Source organism: Parus major, chromosome 4 (genome assembly GCF_001522545.3).
Source record: "Parus major isolate Abel chromosome 4, Parus_major1.1, whole genome shotgun sequence".
In the NCBI taxonomy this organism is placed as follows: domain Eukaryota; kingdom Metazoa; phylum Chordata; class Aves; order Passeriformes; family Paridae; genus Parus; species Parus major.
Window position 1 is genome coordinate 28,589,849 of NC_031771.1, and position 19,946 is coordinate 28,609,794.

At 35.3% G+C, this 19,946-nt stretch overlaps 1 protein-coding gene across 3 annotated transcripts in view; it reads left to right on the forward strand.

The window, feature by feature from the left end:
* The window catches only part of RXFP1 (relaxin family peptide receptor 1), a 61,523-nt gene that overhangs the window by 39,478 nt on the left and 2,099 nt on the right, over positions 1-19,946 (forward strand). For all 3 annotated transcript variants that reach the window (XM_033513961.1, XM_033513962.1, XM_015624881.3), the window contains 15 exons: positions 3,763-3,867; positions 4,643-4,748; positions 6,012-6,083; positions 7,693-7,764; positions 8,800-8,871; positions 9,698-9,769; positions 10,530-10,604; positions 10,821-10,892; positions 11,835-11,906; positions 12,648-12,719; positions 13,118-13,189; positions 15,246-15,317; positions 15,552-15,781; positions 17,018-17,428; positions 17,929-18,147. In XM_033513961.1, coding sequence (XP_033369852.1) covers positions 4,747-4,748; positions 6,012-6,083; positions 7,693-7,764; positions 8,800-8,871; positions 9,698-9,769; positions 10,530-10,604; positions 10,821-10,892; positions 11,835-11,906; positions 12,648-12,719; positions 13,118-13,189; positions 15,246-15,317; positions 15,552-15,781; positions 17,018-17,428; positions 17,929-18,147 — 1,585 coding nt within the window. In that variant the 5' untranslated portion in view covers positions 3,763-3,867; positions 4,643-4,746. The remainder of the gene's footprint in view (positions 1-3,762; positions 3,868-4,642; positions 4,749-6,011; positions 6,084-7,692; positions 7,765-8,799; positions 8,872-9,697; positions 9,770-10,529; positions 10,605-10,820; positions 10,893-11,834; positions 11,907-12,647; positions 12,720-13,117; positions 13,190-15,245; positions 15,318-15,551; positions 15,782-17,017; positions 17,429-17,928; positions 18,148-19,946) is intronic.

A 19,946-nucleotide genomic window follows, 5' to 3' on the forward strand; every position in this document is an offset into this window, starting at 1 on the left:
ATCCCAACTTTGCCCTCCCTGCAGGCACCCCAGCCCTCAGTTTTGTAAAATCTCCATGTGGTTTTGGTCATGCTGTAAGTTATGAGGCTGTATCAGGATGCCTCAACACTGTGGAAAAGGGAAATTATATTCCTTAATATGTAAACATTTTTAAAGGAAATGCTTTTTGTCTGGAGGACACGGGTTTTCCTTGTACCAAAAGGTACTTTTGAGGAAAGCCTGAAGTGATGCCTTACAACAAGAGAAAGTTTATTTGAACAACTGACAGAAATATGTCCACAGGTTATAACCACCAACAGCAAAGGCAAAATCAAAGGGTGTCACAGTTCCTCTTTAGAGTGTTTATGCATTTAGCTGATAGCATTTCTCTGTAGGATACCCATGAAGACATGGCTGAGGGAAGGGAGGAATCATATAGATAGCATCCTCATTGTAAGTTCCGTCCCATGTGGGAGAGATGTCTTTAACTGACAAGAGATAATACTTTCTTGGATCTGTCACTGAAATGATTACTCAATTATGTTGTTTGTCAGGATTAACACACTCTTTCTCATTCCTATCAGAAGTGGTAATTGGAAACTTTCATCAAGAAAGAGCATATTAATCTGTTGTCACATAAATCCAGTTTGCCATCACTTATTTCACTTATCCCATGTAAAGGAAGACTTTATGATCTCAGATCTCTTTTTCTCTTTAACAGAACTACAGCCAACATAATGTGTTTTAGAACTGGCTCAGGGTAAAAGTAATTTCTCATCTGAGCTGTACTCCTTCAAATGATAGATCTGAGATTTTAAGATCAGTGCTATTACCAGTCATTTCTTAAAGTGTTTGGAGAATCTCTCCTCGAAAGAGGTAAACAGGTCACAAACCTTCATATAAACTCCAAATGACCAAAAAGTGATTTACAGTTCTGCCACTGAGCGTTTCACCAAATAGTTGTACTAAATAAAGTTATTTTCACAATACATTCTTTTGGGATTTGACAAAACAGTTTGGATAAAATAGAGACTGTTCCATGCTTGGCACAAAGTTTGGCTCAAAGCATGTATTTCTGGAGGTCAAATGATGTTTATTAACTTGTTTTATTATATTCAGATATGCCTTTTTATTTCTAGTAGAGAGCATGGCATGAGAAAAACCCATTACTTAAAATGAACTTACTAGAAACACCAAATAGTTGGAATGATTCCAGTACAAAATAATTCATCTTCTCTGTGAATTTTCCCCCTTCTTTTTATGGCCACTCAAAAATACACAGCTGCCTCTAGACTTCCTACAAAATGCTGATGAACCTCCCCTTTATAGCAAACTGCTCCATTATTTCTGTTTGTATGGGTGGTGTTTCTCATCCCTTTTCTCTGCAGGTGTGAAAGGCATTGATGGTCACCACCTGTACATGCTTTGTCACATGACAAAACATTTTAAAAGTACAAAAACATGGGATAAAATCTCATATATCCACTCCTTAGTGTGAGAACCAGGGAAATGCAGAAAAATTATCTTTTATATAATTATTTTATAGAAGTTCATTGGTTTACTGGATTAGAATGTATGGCTCTTAACTGCATATTCACAATCTGAAAACCAGTGGTTAGTTGTCCAAAACTATCTGTGAACATAATTATGAATTAGAAAATCCAAGAGTATTTTCGTACTATATTCCTGCCTGTAAAGCATTCATTTGGTATGACTAGTACTGCAAGAATAATCTCATTTTTAAACTATTTTTCCAAGTTTCTGTTTAAAAATCCTACCTACTCTGTGTATGTTGAATTCCCACATATTGCTGAGTCCAGTCATACAAATAACAGTCAATGGATGTGCTCCAGTCAAATATTCAGGAACAGTGATGGAGCAAACCTCATTATGGTCCCATCAACAGGGCAGTAGGCTTTTAGGGCTCTTGCCTCTTGACAAAGGATCTGTTCTCATCACTTCATCAATTACAGATTCCATGCTGCAGGCAGTCCTAAAACTGAGCTTCTTTTGACCATTTAAAACAGGCAGGAGCAGGTTTGCCAATGCCTTTCATTTTGTCCAAAATGCACCAGGCTGCTTCTGGATATTATCTAGAAGGGCAAAACTGCTAATGGATCACAGCATGCAAGATGCTCTTGAGGAAGTTAGTAAAATGTTCTTAAATGTCTTATCAGGTCTGTCTTTTCTCTCACTGGAGCAATTCAGTAATTGTAAGAAACAGGCACTTATGTTTGCTTTGAATCTTTCATCTTTTCAATTGATGCATAACAAAAAAATAACTAGATGAAGGCTATTTTGCCTGAAGTTACTTCATCTTTCATAGTATCATTAATCAGTACATATAACACATCTTTTCAGATTAAACAGCAAAGAGGCAAGCATCTTTCAAAAATAACTTCATTTGTAGGCAGGTGTCAGGAGGTACTTTCGACGTTGTTTCCCTGCCTGGCTGAGAAAACAGCAACGGAGATGTAATGTGATGTGAAAAATGAGAAGCCATTTCAGAATGGGAAAAGTTGCAATAAGTAAATATCTTTTTATTTCTCCCTGGCTATTTTGAAGCCAATATATATAGTAATAATTCTTTGTTAAATATAAAGATTTATAGAGAAATCTCCATGAGGAATTGTATTTAAGTATAACTAACTATTAACCTGTGAAATCGCAGGGGTAAAGGCTATAGCCAATACATCATAAAGGTGAATCTAAGACTGTAATTGCTAGCAAAGCAGAGCCATCCTGAGAGTTCTCAAAGAAATGTTATTTTGCAGTGAGTATCCTTAAAGAGTGCTGCTTTCAATCGTCACAGATGTTTTGGTTCACCAGCTAGTGAGTGCCATCCCAAGGAGCATTTCTGCTACTGCTGTAAACTCATTAAAAGAGATACTTTAGAAGCTGAAGAGAAGACAGACTCATATTAAGAAAACTAAAGTCCAATGAGCTTTTAAAGGCAAGTTCCCTTTCCAGCCTGTTTGGAAAGTGGATCGGTCATTTTCTGGGTCTCAGATATACAATAGATTTCCAAGAAATAAATAGCTAACGGATCTGTAGTTAATTCTAGCAATACTGTATCTTGAAATGTCCATTCTTTGGAAGGAACTAAAAGGCTTGCTCTTAAATTTTTTGCTCATAACCATAAACCACTCAGTTCCAGTACATCTATGCACAGTGACCAAACAGCTGGTATGGAATCATGCTTTGTTTAAGATCCATATTGAGCTTAACATGGACACTCTGACTTGAATATGTTCCACCAAGGCCCTTCTTCTCCCAAAAAGCAGTGATCCTTTGGCCTTCATCTAGATTTTTTAGGAAAGATATTATAGGCTGTGAAAGTGCAAGACATCCCTCTGTATGAACCAGTCAGAGTCTCAGCCATGGTTCAATTTTCCTGGACAAAGTGGCAAACGTGCATGTTTAAGGAAGTACGAAAATATGGTTTCCTCTCATTTTTAGACTCCTACATAAATAAAAATTTCTGAAGTCACAACTATGCTTTTTCAGCGTGACTGTCACATCAGATGTTGTTATTGAAGGTATAATAAGCTGTCACTTCTACGCAGCTCATATTGTTTGTAGATATGTGTGATTAAGCAGCTGTATAAAGATAAGGTTATCTAATGGTGTATGGAACACTCTGGAATAAAAACCTGTGTTAATTAGACAATAACTGATGCACCTAAATTAAGTGAAGACATTTCTACCTTCCATTTCTATTTTAATATCTTCTATCTGTGGTCTGTTTATGTTGTGTGGTTTTGTTTTTTTTTTTTTTATTAGAGGACAACAATGGATGGTCTCTGCAATTTGATAAACATTATACAAAGGACAAATACAATAAACTGAAATCTCTGTATGCATTTCAGACAAAGACACCTGAGTGCTGTAAGTAATTACTTGAGTGATTATTAATGATGATTCCTAGAAAGAAATACAGAGCAAATATATGTTAGCAGGAAATTTAGTGCTGTTTCATTTATAGTAAAACTGAATTAATATCTCAAATGAATGAATGCTAATTTGAAGCTAATTTTAGTTCTGTTAAGGATGATTCATTTTCTGAAAGAGAAGCATCAAACATATTTTAATTAGCATATGCCAATTAAGAGTGCAATATAAATGTTTATCTAAATATTCTGATACTGATGGAGAGACCATGGAACTGGCATATATTTCAGAGTGAAATGAAGGCAGCATTGCTCCCAGTTCACTTATTTGTACATCAAATGAAATTAGCAAACCCCCTCCACTTATGCAGATCTTTGAACAGATTTTTTGATTCTGCTATCTATTATGATGAGCAAAGACTCCCTGATCCATTTTTGACCCATTTTTGACCATAGAATTGTGCTCCTTCTAGTAATAAGGGTTCTGAATAATCTAAAGAAGTGCTGCAAAAATCCCATGCCAGATTCCTGTATATCATGCCTAAGGTTCAAGAGCTCTTCCAGAGGTAATACAATTTTTGTGCCCCTTTATACTTATATTTATTGTTAGAGTCCTCCCAGGTTGAAATCAAATCTGTAAAAGCATGTGCCTTAATTGTGTTTAACAGAGCCTGCTACTTCTGTCTTTGTGCTTGTTGTTCTTTAATACCATAATTCTTGTTTCCACGTCCCATCACACCACGCATCCCGACCATGTTCTTGTTCTCCTGCAGTGGCTGGGGATGTGCCAGCAGAGTGTACCTGCCAAGGGCTGGAGGTCTTCTGTGATGCTGCCAAATTACGTGCTGTCCCATCAGTCTCTTCAAACATAACCATAATGTAAGTAGAGAAGTAACCTGGTCTCTTGCTCTGTTCAGGTTTTATTGTCAATCCTACAGCTTTTTTTACAGCTACAGCCTTATAATTATGACCAGCTGATGCTTGGTCTCTCTGTTGACAGGTAATTTAATATTTTAAATACAGATTTTCCTTACATAAAAGAGGAGAAAAGAAATTAAGAAACCAAAAAACTCTGTGAACTGATCATTTTATGTTTGTAACAGTGACTTGAGCTACAACCAGTTTCAGGATATCTAAGGAAATCTTCAAAAGAAATGCTTCCCTTTAAGATACTGTTTCTTATTCTTTGATTCTGTCAATATTCTTAGTCTGTGCTCCTGTCTATAAAGTCAATAACTTGAATTTGAACTCGATGGAATGCCCTCCTGAAGCAAATCTATTTAGTTCTCATTTGATGTCTCTGAATACGCTGTTATTTAAAAGGATTTAATGTGGGCTGAGTCATCATGCAGATATGTATGTGTAAGCCAAACTTTTTTTTAAGAGACCAGGATATGGTTGATGTGAACTTGGTTTGCACACTGCTGTTTGAGAGTTTTAGGTGTGGTGAGCAGGGAGCAACATCCTGTGTCCTTACCTGAGGATCTCTCCCATAGATCTGGGTCATGGATCTTTCCTTTTGGTACCAGTCTCTGTTCAGATGTGGCTGAAGTTCTCCTTGCTGGGTCCATGTTCAAATACTGCAACACTTCATAACGAAAACTGATGTGGAATGTCAAACATCTATTTAAACTGGCTTCTGGCTCAGGGTTGAAAAAGAGTTCAAAAATCCTGACCCGGTTCTAGCTGTAGAAAAAGCAGGGAGTTGTTTCAGCTGGCTTTCAGGCTAAATTCTCTTCTAATCAAACCATGTCCTGAAGGAATTTTGTTCTTGACAAGACACTTGATTGTCCCCAGTGGAGATGGAACGTAGGGACACATGGACTGGGAAATAAGCTCTATATTTGAGTTTTGCATTTGAGTTTTGAAATAAATCTGTATTTTAAATTCAAATCTTTTTAATTCTTAGATCTAACTATTATTTTGTCAGCTTTTCCTGGGGACATGGATTTTTTTTATTATTATAATATATTTTTCTTACTGTTTAAATAGATCTAAATATACAGAAAAACAGAAGTAGCATGTTCAGATGGTTTCATGTTGCTTTTGTTATTTAGCAGTGTAAGAGCTGCCCTTATTAAATAACAAAAGCACTGTAGGAACCTGGGACAGTGGTTTTACTGTATGCATTCATTCCTACAGGTCTCTTCAGAGGAATCTGCTAAGGAAACTTTCTGCTGATGTTTTCAAGAAATACCAAGATCTTAAAAATCTGTAAGGGATTACTATAACATAAAATACCTCTCTAGTGCCTTAAATATTCATCCTTTATTTCCCCCATACGTACACATTTTTTTAGCTTAACATTTAAGCTTAACATTTAAGAAACAAAAGTGTGGTTTTGAGCTTAACATTTAAGTAACAAAGTCTGGTTTTTCTCACCCTTTGGTACCTCATGTGTACCCTGTTTGGCTCAAGTACCTTGATTTGACATCTGTCTTTTTGCAAAACCATAATTTCTGCATATTTAATGGTTTATGTTTATAGACTGATTTATACCAGAAAAACACTACATTTTAATTTTGTCTGAATGATGTTACATTTATAATAAACAGAAATATGCCAAAAAAAATTAAGTTAATCTATTTGTTCTGGAAAAAAAAACTTTTTGAGTTTTGGAAACTCAAACTTCTCGTTATCATGGGAAGTTCATTCCCATGGCACATGGTTTTACTCCTAATTATGCCTGGTACTGATTTGATAATGCCCAACAAGTCTAATGATTATGGCAATAAAATATTGTGTTATGTTTTCCAGTGTGTAACATACATACTGTTCAAAAATCATAGCCTTTAACAAGATTTCTTTCTATATAAGTAGTGAAATAAAAATTAAAGCCTAGGGTATGGCTTCTGTGTAATCTGTTCAAAGTGTTCTTTCATGGGAACTGTGCTACACTGCAGCACCATCTTGTGTTCTGAAAGTTAAGTACCATTATGTCCCTTAAATTCCTGAAAGGTAAGTTTTCACTAAAACAAATAAATCCATACCTATCTGTAGAAAACATTTGTTTCTAATATCAACTTCACACCCTTCTGATAGATAATTTTGCATTTTCCAAAAGGTCTTGAGCAGCGTTTGACAGAAGCCCATTTTGTAAAAGCCAATGTCTGATATCTTACTGCCTTCTAGCAGGAATGCCTCTAGATGCTTCATTAGCTAAAATTTGATTTAAAGGACTTACGTTTAAATATTCAGAGAATAATGTTATAATGCCTTAAAGTTATTTGAAGAAGACTTGGCATTTGCAGTTGATATTTTTCAACTCATTACTTCATCAAAGTAGCTAAAGAAATCCAGAACTAAAAAAATATAACATCTTTAGTTTACAGAAGATTAATAGTATTTGCTGTGTATTTTTAAATCTACTATCTTACAAATGCAGTATTTTAAGAATTCTCTGGTACCACACAAAAAAATCAGAAATTATTTTAATTTTGTATTTACTCTGCAAAATTTTGATCGTAGCAGAGATCTGGGTAAACAGAGAGATCAGGTCACACAGGTGAGCACTGCAAGGTTAGGACCTAATCAAGGAAGTTGCAAACAGCCACTGTGCTGTTCATCTTTGGTGAAGCAAGCATCCATGGGAATGACTTTTGTAATTTTGCTCTTTGTGTGAATTTCTTTAAAAACAACTTTGCAATCTTTGCAGCTATAGCTGTGAATTGGTTATTGTCAGATTCAAGTAACAAATAAAACAGCTTCTTTTAAAGTATTAAATGTGCATTCAGTTTAGCTGATAGATTCTAATTGGTTACTTGTGCTTGTTTTAACTTTGCTTGTTTAAAGAATAAATTGTTTTGGGTTTGTATCTTCTCAGATATCTTCAGAATAATAAAATCAGAGCTGTATCTGCACGTGCTTTCAAAGGTTTATACAACTTGACAAAACTGTAAGTATTGCTTTTAGAATACTGAAGTAAAAAGCAGCAGACAGAGCTCTGAGAGTCTCTCTCTACCTGATTGCATATTAGGAACTTGCAAAGTGTCCAGAACTTTAGTTCAATGATTGAATTGAGAAAGCAAAGACAAAATAAGAGGTCTCTGTGCAAGTTTATCCAGCAGTAGTTTGAAAAGAAAAGCTGGCTCCATACTTCAATCCTGTTCCCCAAATCCTCAGAATGGAAGAAGTAGACAGGATGGTAGTTATCCTGTAGAATGCCAAAGAGAATGAAGAAGGAGTAAAGTGAAACCAAGAGCTTGTGACAGATGAAAATTCTTTAACATGGTGTTTTGCTTTACAAATGCAATTCAAAGTAAACACAATAGGTGATGAAAGGAACACTTTTTTCTTTATTTTGCAGCAACTTTTTGAAAGGTGCTTTTAACTTTTAAGGGAAATGATCATTGAAAGATACAACACAAATTGCACTGATTGGTTCAGAACTTTTACTGCAATGTTTTCAGAAGGAAAGTTTTACAAAGCTGTACCTCTTGTTCTTTCCATCACACAAGTGTGGCTAATTATCTGTTATTACAGCTGCTGTTATTATCTTCCCACACCATTTATTCTACCTCTCCCCATTCATTTTCATCCTTTCTTTCTCCATTTTTCTGGTATCTATATTTATGACTATTATCCTTAACAGAGACTGAATGGGATCCTGGAAACTTTCATGGGACAAATAACTCCACAAAAGGAAACTGGAAAGGGTCTAAAATATGACACAGTGAAAATATTTAGCTGCCTGTGCTTTCTTATAGATAAGACAAAGTGCTGTACATAATTGCTCTTAAAATCCTCACTACAGAGAGTACTGCATTGCTCTCAAACAACGGCATGAAAATTAACATAGTCAAAAAAAATTATGAACAAAATAGAAACATTCTGGTAAATTATCAAGGAAAAAGAATTTTAAAACTGATTTTCATATGTCTGCTGCTAAATAATTATTTCATTCATTTATCCTTGGCTGGTCTTGTTTCAGATACCTGAGCAACAACAAGATAACGAATTTGGAACCTTTTGTGTTTGCAGACCTCCACAGACTTGAATGGCTGTATGTTGTTTTCTTATTTGTATATTTATTTACTCAATAAATAATTAATTTTATATATATCAATAGAAATATTTTGATTCCTTTCATTTTTGTGCATGGCATTACTTTATGCTAGCTAATAACTAAGGAACTCCTGTTACACTGTGCAAGGTAAAATTGCAATTGGCTTGGGTGAGAGCAGAAAATAGTTCTTGAGCCTTAATGGCTTCCATGATTGTTGACTTATATCAATAGTAAACAATGTTTATTAGCAATTGCTTGTTACAAATGAATATATTAAATAACCCAAGTACCATAAAACAGTAGACAGATATTTTTTGAGCAGGTCTTTTCCTGTAAATAGTGCTTAAAATGTCCAGACAAATTCACTGTCATAACCTGAAATATTGGCTTATTACTGCTTCTCAGAGAGATTTTGATTAAGTTTTTAAAAATAAGCAAATAATATGTCTTAGATTCTTCTATGTTTGAGATTGTTGGATTGCCACAGAGTACTGTTAGGTTGTGCTACTTTGTTTTTCAGATACACTTTGTTTGTCCATTCAAAGTGTCTTGATGAAAGGATTCAAATGCCTCAAAGGAAAGCACTTTGCAAAGTTGAAAGAAATTATCTTCTCTAAGTTACTTTTTTTTATTAAATTTTTCTGAACGGAAATTAATTCAATCAATATCTTCACCTGTTAAGGAACTGTGTGTTAATTTTTTTTAAGTAGTTTGACTGGACTACTGAAAAAATTCACTACAAAGCTTGCTACCTTTTATTATCTCTTCAATTTAAGACTGAGGTCAATTACCAGTCTGATACATATTTTGGTATAATTTATAGGATAATTGAAAACAACAGGATAAATCGGATCTATCCCTTAACATTCTATGGACTCAAATCCCTTATTCTTCTGTAAGTATGAAACAAGATTTTAAAAGTGCTGTTTAAAAGAACAGATCAGGAAGGGCATATTCATAAAAATACCTTTTTACACCGACTGTGCTTGCTCACCCCAGAGTGCTGGCAGTATGCCTGCAGCTTTCTGCCAGCCAGGCAAAATGTGCTGGAGTAAGAGGACTTTGGGAGCAGTGGACACACAGTGTCTGGAAAAGTACAGGGAGAAGAGTGGAGAAATGATAGAAGGTGTCACTGAGAGGGTCGAGGCAGCTGCAGCACTGGGTTCCAGGTGTGACAGGAGGGGTCCCATAGTCCCTGCCCCCACCAGCAGCCCGACCCCCCTCCCCAAGACCCTGTCTATGACCTGCCACTGCCCTCTCCAGCCTCAAAGATGAGAGACCACCTTCTTCTGCATCCCAGAGGGAAACCTCCCTCCACATCCCACTTCCTCCAGCACCCATAGAACTGCCATGTTCTGACTGAACAGTAGATTTGTATTGGATTGCTACATTTCATTTTAATAGCAATGAAATGGAGTGAACATCTTTCCTTTACCTGGTCATTAGCAAGCTAAGGATAAAATACTGCTGCACAGAACACCATAGGGAAAATATGTGGAAGTTGAAGAAAATAATACTACTTTTCAAAACTGTTCAAGATTGGAATGGTTTATTTTTCAGAAGTACATAAGAGATATGAATTTTTTTTTTCTATAATGTAACTGTTCAAACATAATCAGTGTATTATTCCTCTTTTTTTTTTCTTTTTTTTTTAGGGAGATGATGAATAATTCTCTTGCTCGTTTGCCTGATAAACCTCTGTGCCAATATATGCCAAGATTAAACTGGCTGTAAGTCTACCTTATTTCACTGGAGAAATATTATTTTGTTGTGCCTGCTGGGTCACTGGCCTGAAGTCATCAGTTAAGTGTGCAGAAGTATTACATGTCTGCCTCTCTCTCTCTCTCTTCTGTGTAGTCAAGTTCTGGTAGTATTTTTCTTCAGTTACCTTAGAATAAGTGCCTAAATTTATTTTCAATGATTGATGGGGTTCTTTTATATCTCAGAGACCTTGAAGGCAACCATATCCATCATGTGGGAAATGCCACTTTCATCTCCTGCAGCACTCTAACTGTACTGTAAGTAATTGGATATGCTATCTAGCCAGAGTGAGATCTGCTAATACCAAACAGTCAAGTGTTTCATTACAGCAAATATAAAAGTTTCCTGAGTATTATGGCTATTTATCTCTTGAGGATATTAAATTAAAATGTTTGGTTTGAGGTGAGCACCACACAGAAGTTTATATTTTACAGCGAAGTTCAGCATTAAATGTGTAACTAGATTTTACTGAAGAGACTTTAGCAGATACTAAGATGTAAAAATTTTCATTACAACTTTTTTATGAGATCTATTATAGAGATCTCATAATGAGAACCAGCAAACATACAAAATACATAGCTTGTTACTTATTTTGATTGGCTGGTGGGTTGTCTGGCTAGTTAAATTTAGAATTTTCTCCAGATTTTCTGCAATGATGATGTAACCATCTTCAGAAAATCCCTTCTTCTTTTTGGTAGATCAGTAGGCTCCATGGTGTGTGTCACTTTCAATTTTTAACTCTTCTGCATTTCCTGTGTTCTTGGCTTTCTCATTGTTTTTAAAATCCAGATAGTCCATTTAAGGAATAAGCTGGGTGGCAGATGAAGTGAGGGAGAATGAAAAGTTGCACAACAATGTGCCTGTGTCTGAGACATGATTAGATCACAAAGCCTTCCAGCCAAATTAATCTTCCTCCTCCCCTCAGTCAATTTGCACCAGCCTTCCACGGGTGTCTGTGTATATGTGTGTATATATTTATATATATGCAGAAGCACCTGCATGTATGGGATGTATAGGCAAAAAAAAAAGTTATTTGCCAAATGATAAAATGGCAAATTTCTAGGTGATATTAGCTTTTTAATTGAATTGGGAAAATATTTGAAGATGCAGAGAACAGAGTTTCAAACTTTTTAAAACCTTATCGCCAAAATCAAATAGGGACCAAGAAGAGGCAACATAAATTTGTTTTATTTTTTCAGGGTGATGAGACGAAATAAAATCAGCTCCCTAAATGAAAACAGCTTTTCTTCTCTCCAGATGTTAGATGAATTGTAAGTAGATTTCTTTTCTTATTTGTACAAGTCACACAGTTTTGTGATTTATATTAGAAATACCATTCATCATAAATTCTGTTTCATATAACATGCTCTGTAGATGGCATCCTTCCTTAGGGTATTTTTTAAAAAATATATATTGAACAGGAAAAAAATAATCAATAAAATACTTTGTCTGTATCTGTTGGGGCTTTTCTCACATTATGATCCTTGAGTAGAATAATATTAATTATTCTTGTATCACTACAATCTAGGTGCGTGTGTGCCTTCAGTGTCTTTTAGACCATTTGACAGTTTTGGTTGGGCAAAGACTTTTCCTCTGTTATTAGGATTTCTGCATTGTGAAAGTAAGGTGAAAGGTAGAGATAAAAAAACAAAGTAAAGATGGGCTGTTCAGCCCATGTGGAAGAATTCGCATCATGAAAAAATATATTTCATTAATTTTTAAGCTTCTACAAGCCAAATTAATAGTATTTTACTTACTTTTTGATGGAAATAAAATAACGATAAATTATGTATCTAATAGTATGCCTGAACTAATGAGACAAAACAAGATCTGACAGATTTAGCTTCCCACCTTGTTTTAGCACCATTCTTTTGTAGTCCAGATTCCTGATAACCTATAGAATAAATAATATCCTATTTGGCAAATAAAACTGTGTATATTGAAACTGCAAAACTATTCAGTAAAATTACTGTGTCTAGTAAGAACTTACTGTAACCTGTGTGTTTTTGCAGAGATTTGGCTAGCAACAAGATTGAATCACTTCCTCCATATATATTTAAGGAACTAAAGGAGCTTTCACAACTGTAAGGATTCTTGTTTATTATTATACATAACTGTGTATTCCTCATTTGATATGATGCTTTCAGTCATATGTGTCCAGAAACAGAAGAGCACATTTGTTTGTATATATCATTTAAGTTCTGCCTAAAAAACACACCATTATCAATTTTATATAGCACTTTTTCCAGAATAATTTTGTAAAAGATGTGCATTTTCATGTCCCAAAAGACAGCATGTTCAAATTCTACCTTTTTCTAGATCTTGTTAGTACATACAAGATGAATTATGCTAGCTACATCATCAGAAATTAATTATTTCATGGGAATACTTAATGAGATATTTGGATTATAAAGTAGATTGACTTTGTTTTTAGAACAAGCTGTAAGGAATGTAGCCAAAGTTACTTCTGTTGTATTTACAGGAACCTTTCTTACAACCCCATCAAGAAAATACAAATAGACCAGTTTGATTTTCTAATTAAACTCAAATCCCTGTAAGTATCAAATTTTTATATTTTAGCTATATTTTCATTGTGATTATGCACATCTCCCTCAGTGGGATAAGATCCAGAATTTATTTTGTGAGAAATTGCCCCTGAAGAGTTATGGGGGAGTTTTTGTAGATGCAGTAACACAGCAGCTCTAACTTCAATTCTGCCAGCAGCGCTCCTCCTGAAACTCTGAGATAGTGCAGCAAGAATCTTGCAAATCTGAAATTGTGTTGCATTGGATTTAAGCACATCTTCATTGGTCACTTCACGTCTGAAGTAACCAGCTTGGTGTATAGCACAGCATTGATTCTTGTCAGACATCACTTCAAAATCATAGAATAGTTTGTTTTGGAAGTGACCCTTCGAAGTCCTCTAGTTCAACTCCCCTGCAATGAGCAGGGACATCTTCAACTAGATCAGGTTGCTCAGAGCTCTGTCAACACTGACCAGGAATGTTCCTGGGATGGAGCTCCTGGGATGGAGCATCTACCACCTCTCTAGACCACCAATTCCAGTGATTCACCACCTATTCATAAGAAATTTCTTCCTAATATCTAGTCTGAATCTAAAATTTTTTAGATTAAAACCATTAGCCCTTGTCCTTTTGCAACAGGCCCCACTAAAAATGGTTGTGGAGTTTAAAAAACAGATGTTTTCTTGGACAGAAGTGCAGTAGGAGTTTATGATTTGACCTGATATGATTATGTGTGAGCTGTAGCCAGCAGTACACGTGCCTTTGTTGATCAGACTAGCTTCCTCACAGTGACCGGAACACCCTGGCCAAATTCAGCTAAATTTGGTAAATGGCTAATGAACTGAAAATACTAAATCTGTATAAGTGTCATGAAAAGAAGCAGCTGAGCACAGAAAATAACCAATTACCTCCTTAACAGTCAAGCTACAGCATGATTTTATCCTTTTATCTATTATTCAATACCAAAGAACTCATAAAACTCAGTGATTATGGTCTTCCATGTTTTTTAGTCAAAAAAACCTGTTAAATCTTGAGATAGATCCATAGGCAACAGTATTTTGGTTTGTTTGTAGCACACCAGTTACTTCTTCATCTGTTTGAAAGAGTTAAAATAGTTGGGGAAAGCACTCCCTAGGATTCATTGCAGCACTTAATACAAGTAGCACACTTCCACATTGAGGCTTTCTCACGTCTGCCAGAAAAACTGCCTACCAACCCACATCAACTAACTAATGTCTGTACTTTTCTCCATTTTTGCCTCAATGTGTTCAGAACTCACATGAATATTACAATCAAATCTTTGAACAATAAATCCAAATAAGGCTCTCCACAAAGAGAAGCAAAGACCCCTGACCAGTTGCACCACTAACCAGAGAATGAGATGGACTGGAAGAATACAGAACCTGAAGTTCTAAAATAACATCTTATAGAGTTAAACTTATTGACCTAGCACTGTGGAGGAAAATATATTGCTGTATATACACGTATATATACACTTGCTATATATGTGTATATGTGTATGTATATGTATAAATGTATATATGTGTATAAAATTTGAAATAAGGAATCCCACCTGTGTTTCACAAAAAAAGACAGCTTTTTTTTTTCTTACATGCTATGTTCTGTGTCCCAGCTTCCTGCTGGTTTTGATATAACAAAGACTGAGTTCTTGGGTTGGGTCTTTTGCCCAGTAAAGCACTCCTTGGGATAAAAGAATGTGTAAAAATATTACTGTTAGAACAAGTTATTATTTCGCCAGAGATGATGCAAGAACATCAGTAGAATGGTACTTTGAAAGGGCAACATGTTAATCAGACATCAGACATGAATTCTCATGACTGAGAGCAGCACTAAGAGTTCTCTTCATGAATCTGGAAGACCAATGAATGTATTACTTGCAATTCCTTTTTGTTCCACTTCAGATTTTACACAGAATTTTTGGTCAAGTTTCAAAGGGTTGACAGATTAGATGCAATTAAAGTTCTCTAGTTTCCTATGATCATAAAATCACAACTAAATGCTCCTAAAATTCAAATTTCTACTACTGAGTTTCTATGGCCTTTTACTGAGAATTTATTTTTACAGCAGCTTAGAAGGCATTGAAATTACAAACATCCAGAGGAGAATGTTCAGACCTCTGAGAAACCTTTCCCACATGTAAGTAGATTATTTTAGAAAGTTTGTTTTCTTTGGCCTGAATTTTACAATTATGGAATACTGGAAAATTGAAAGCAAAGGTGTATGAAAAGCAGCATGTAAGCAGTTGTCGAATTTTGACCATTTTTTATTTATTTTTCTTCTTTCAGAACATGTTTTCTGAGTAGTTACTAGATCGTTTTGATGTTCTGACAACCAATCTAGAATGATCTCTCATCTGTTTCTCACAACCAGATATTTTAAGAAATTCCAGTACTGTGGGTATGCTCCTCACGTGCGCAGCTGCAAACCCAACACCGATGGGATTTCCTCCCTCGAGAATCTTTTAGCTAGCATCATACAGAGAGTGTTTGTCTGGGTGGTATCTGCCATTACCTGCTTTGGCAACATTTTTGTTATCTGCATGAGGCCCTACATCAGATCGGAGAACAAGCTGCATGCCATCTCCATAATGTCTCTATGCTGTGAGTACTCCATATCTAGAATGTTTTCAGTCTGCATGTATGATATTTGTAATAATACTATAGGGACATATTTCCAGCATTGGATTAACTCCACTTTTATGATGTTGCAAATGAAAATACAAAATGCTGTAACGTATGTACCAGGGGGTCCCATTAAAAGCCTTTGGCAGCTGGGACATTCCAAAGGTTTCATGTTTGATTTTCACTCTGTGAGAATTCAAAAAAATTCCCACTTTGTCCAGCAAGAAGTAATAAAATTCCAGTATTTCAAATGCCCACGAACCTTAATTTTACTATGCATTTCTCAGTAAGTAGTGATTTCTGCATGTAATTATTATGTTCAAATATTCTATTCTTTGCACAAACAAAAGGTTGTTTATGCAAATATAGCAAATTAATCTATCCTAGCTCCCCAATATTAGGAATTGGGGTGGGGTTTTTTATTTTGATCCTGAAAGCAGTACAAGTTTTTGGATTAACTACTTGGCAGTACAATCACCACAATCCTGAGTCTCTTGTTACGGGAGGGTCTATGAGGATGGCACAAATGCAATTAGATACATTTTGAAAGGTATATATTGTATAAAATAATTGCAACATTTCTAAATACAGCATGTCAGTATTTAAAATTGAAATTTTGTTTTTCCCATAGAAATAATCTGAATACTATGTAAAATTTTTAAGAACATACCCAAGAAGCCTTCAGTTCTCTGCTGACAGGTCATCACCCCTTCCTAGTCTTAGAAGGCTATGCACACGAGTTTTGAACTAGCATAAGGTGGAAAAAAAAAAATTTAATCCAGCAGAGATGGCCTACTCCAAGGAAATTATCTTAAACCAAATGTTAACATAGAAATAAATAAAGAAATAAGACCTAATAAAAAAAAGTTGCAAGAATATTTCTATGAGTACAGCTGTATGTTTTTCTATTTGCAAACCAGTTTTAGCAGACATTTAAAAAATGGAAACAAGTATGAAACATGGACTGTCAGTCCAAACAAAAAGGAAAACAAAAAAAAAAGAAAAAATAATCTAAAATCATAGTGCCTTAATTGTAATTCATAGTAGTATTCCAGATGTGATATTGATTTTATATCTATGTATTAGCTAACTTGTAAGTAGATACTTATATATATATATATTTATGTGTGTGAGTGTATGTTTTCCAATATACATATAAAGAGAGAATGGGGAATTCAGATGTGTAAATAATGATGTTAAGCACTGTGCCCACAGGTGCTGACTGTCTGATGGGAATATATTTATTTGTGATTGGAGCTTTTGATCTTAAATATCGTGGAGAATACAACAAGCACGCTCAGTTGTGGATGGACAGTATTCACTGTCAATTGGTTGGATCGCTGGCTATTCTGTCTACAGAGGTGTCAGTCTTACTGTTGACTTATCTGACTTTGGAAAAATACATCTGCATAGTTTATCCTTTTAGGTGTTTGAAGCCCAGAAAATGCAGGACAATTTCCATTTTGGTTCTTATTTGGATAATCGGGTTTGCTGTTGCTTTTATCCCACTGAGCAATAAGGAATTTTTCAGGAACTACTATGGCACCAATGGCGTCTGTTTTCCTCTTCACTCAGAACAATCAGAAAGTTCAGGAAGTCAGATTTACTCTGTTGTGATTTTCTTAGGTAAGTTGCATTTCTTCTTTATGTATTACTAGATCTGCAAAGGAACCAAGTTTTCAAACAAATAAGATAGTTGTGAAGTTCACACCTCCTTGGATTTAGATGCTCCAGCAAGCATTTAAAGACTATTTCCAATATAAATACTTTACTGAAGAAGTGTACCTAGTTATCTTAAAATGAATAAGGGGCTGAGAAAGCAGAAAGAAATTATTGACCATTATGCTGTTGAATTAATAGGGAAACAGAGCAATGTTAAGGCCAGAGAACTATTTAGTTTTAACCAGATGGCAGTCATTTGCCAGTTATCAGTGAATAAAATGAATACTTGAATAGAGGCAAAAAATCAGCCTTCAGAAGAGGACAGACTCAGATTTTTTGACCACTTAATTCCATGGGACTAGCAGTTTAGAAGAAATAGTCTTCTTTATTACCCAGACTGCAAATAGGTGATGTAGAATTGCCATTATGTTTTTACGGTATAATTAATTTTAATTTTTAAACAGGTGTCAACTTGGCAGCTTTTATCATCATTGTGTTTTCCTATGGGAGTATGTTCTACAGTGTTCACCAGACAGCTATTATGGCTACTGAAATTCGGAATCATATCAAAAAAGAGATGATCCTTGCTAAACGATTTTTCTTCATTGTATTTACTGATGCACTATGTTGGATACCTATTTTTATTTTGAAGCTCCTTTCTTTACTTCGAGTAGAAATACCAGGTATGTCCTTTCTTTTATGAGTCTGCATCAACAGTGCTTGCATGAAATGTTTCTTCTACCTCAGAAAAAAAATAATTTAAGGAAATTAACTATATTGCTGCAGCTAACTTCATGTTCTATATCTAGATATATGTACACACAATATAATGAACTATATACTTTGGCTATTTAATTTAACCATATTACTATAATCATGAAAGATTAGTCACCTTTGACTTACATACAAAATTCCAGAATTCAAATCATTCAAGTCTGTCTGCATATAATATCTATAAAGTGTGCAAAATACATTTGAAAATCAAGGCTGAGTTGCATTGGCTTTTCTCATCTCAGGACTTTTTCTGGTTCTGTTGCCTAAATATCTCAGGACCATATAGTATTTTCTATCTTGATTTAATAATATATCTTATTCTGAAATAATTTTATTTTACAAGCTGGTATTTATAGTTCAACTCATTAAGTTACATAAAGCTCTGCTTATCTTCTTCATGCTGTGAATATATTCCCATGTAAAGACAGTGTAACCTAAGAGATTAAAATTGCACCTTAATTTTTTCCTTCTCTTTTCGATACCATTAGATGCCAGAAATAAAAGCTTCTTCATGTGGGGCTTGTAAACTCTGTTAGAAAGGGTATGTGAGCATGAGCAGAACAATCAGCAACAGCAGATTCAGGCTCAGTGTACAGATGTATGTCACAATATTACATGGGCAAGAAAATGTTTTAGCTCAGATGATTTTGCCTTATGTGCTGACCAGGAGGATTGGAAGTTGAGTTTTTCAAAGCTTGAGCTTGCATCTCAAATGTCTGGAAGTTACGCTTATTATGTCAAATATTCAGTTATTTTAAATATTTTAAAATTCTTCTTCAACAAGCTATCAAGCCATCTATGATATTTGAAAGAAAATATTGTGAAAAGCAGAAGCAGGTGTATTATAAGAAATCTTGAAAAAATTTTGCTGAATAACAGGGTGATCTTGGGTTCAGCAAATTAATGTTCTGATAGATGAACCAGATTAAACAGTAATTACTCATTTCATGAAACTAAAGAAATGACAGCTAGCTGTTCAAATTGACACAAATCATTAAACGCATTCGATAGCATTTGCTTTTTGTCAGTGATACATTGTGACAGTTTTAGAACCTAAGCACCTGTTTGTTTCCAAAACTGTAGCCAAAGTGATGGGCATGAACAGGAATGTCTTGATATTGCAACAAAGTTGTAAAACTGGAGTGGAGAATGGAGGGGTGTCCCGGAAGGAGAGATTAAATTAAGTTTTGTGTGGCTCTTGGAACAGTTCTGTAACAGTTTTATAAATCAAACAACACAATGGAGGGCACCCACTGACATCTTTCAGCACTTTAATCCTGTCCCTTCTCCACCTGCCCCTCAGGTAACTGAGCTCCCAAACACTAAAGGATGAGAAAGGGATGTTGTAAAGATGCACAGACAGGCATAGACAGAAAGTGAACACAGAAACTCTTACCAACAGGGAAAAAAGGAAATTAGGAGGATGTACACACTGCTCTTTTTCAGGGAGAGGAATGGAGAAGTCCTGGTGCAGAAGAGAAAACCAGGCTCTGAGGGGATATGAGGAATGGAGGATAGTTTTGCAGGACAGAATATCAGGGGCATCATTAGGAGTGCATGTCATCAGTCCTGGGAAGAGGATAGGGAACAGAGGTCATAGGAAGAGATAAGGAGCAAAGCAGAGACAAAAGGTTTGAGGGCAAGAAAAAGGGGCTCAGCCAGAACAAGAGGTCTGCCAGGGCAAACAGGAAGCTATGGCATAGAAAAG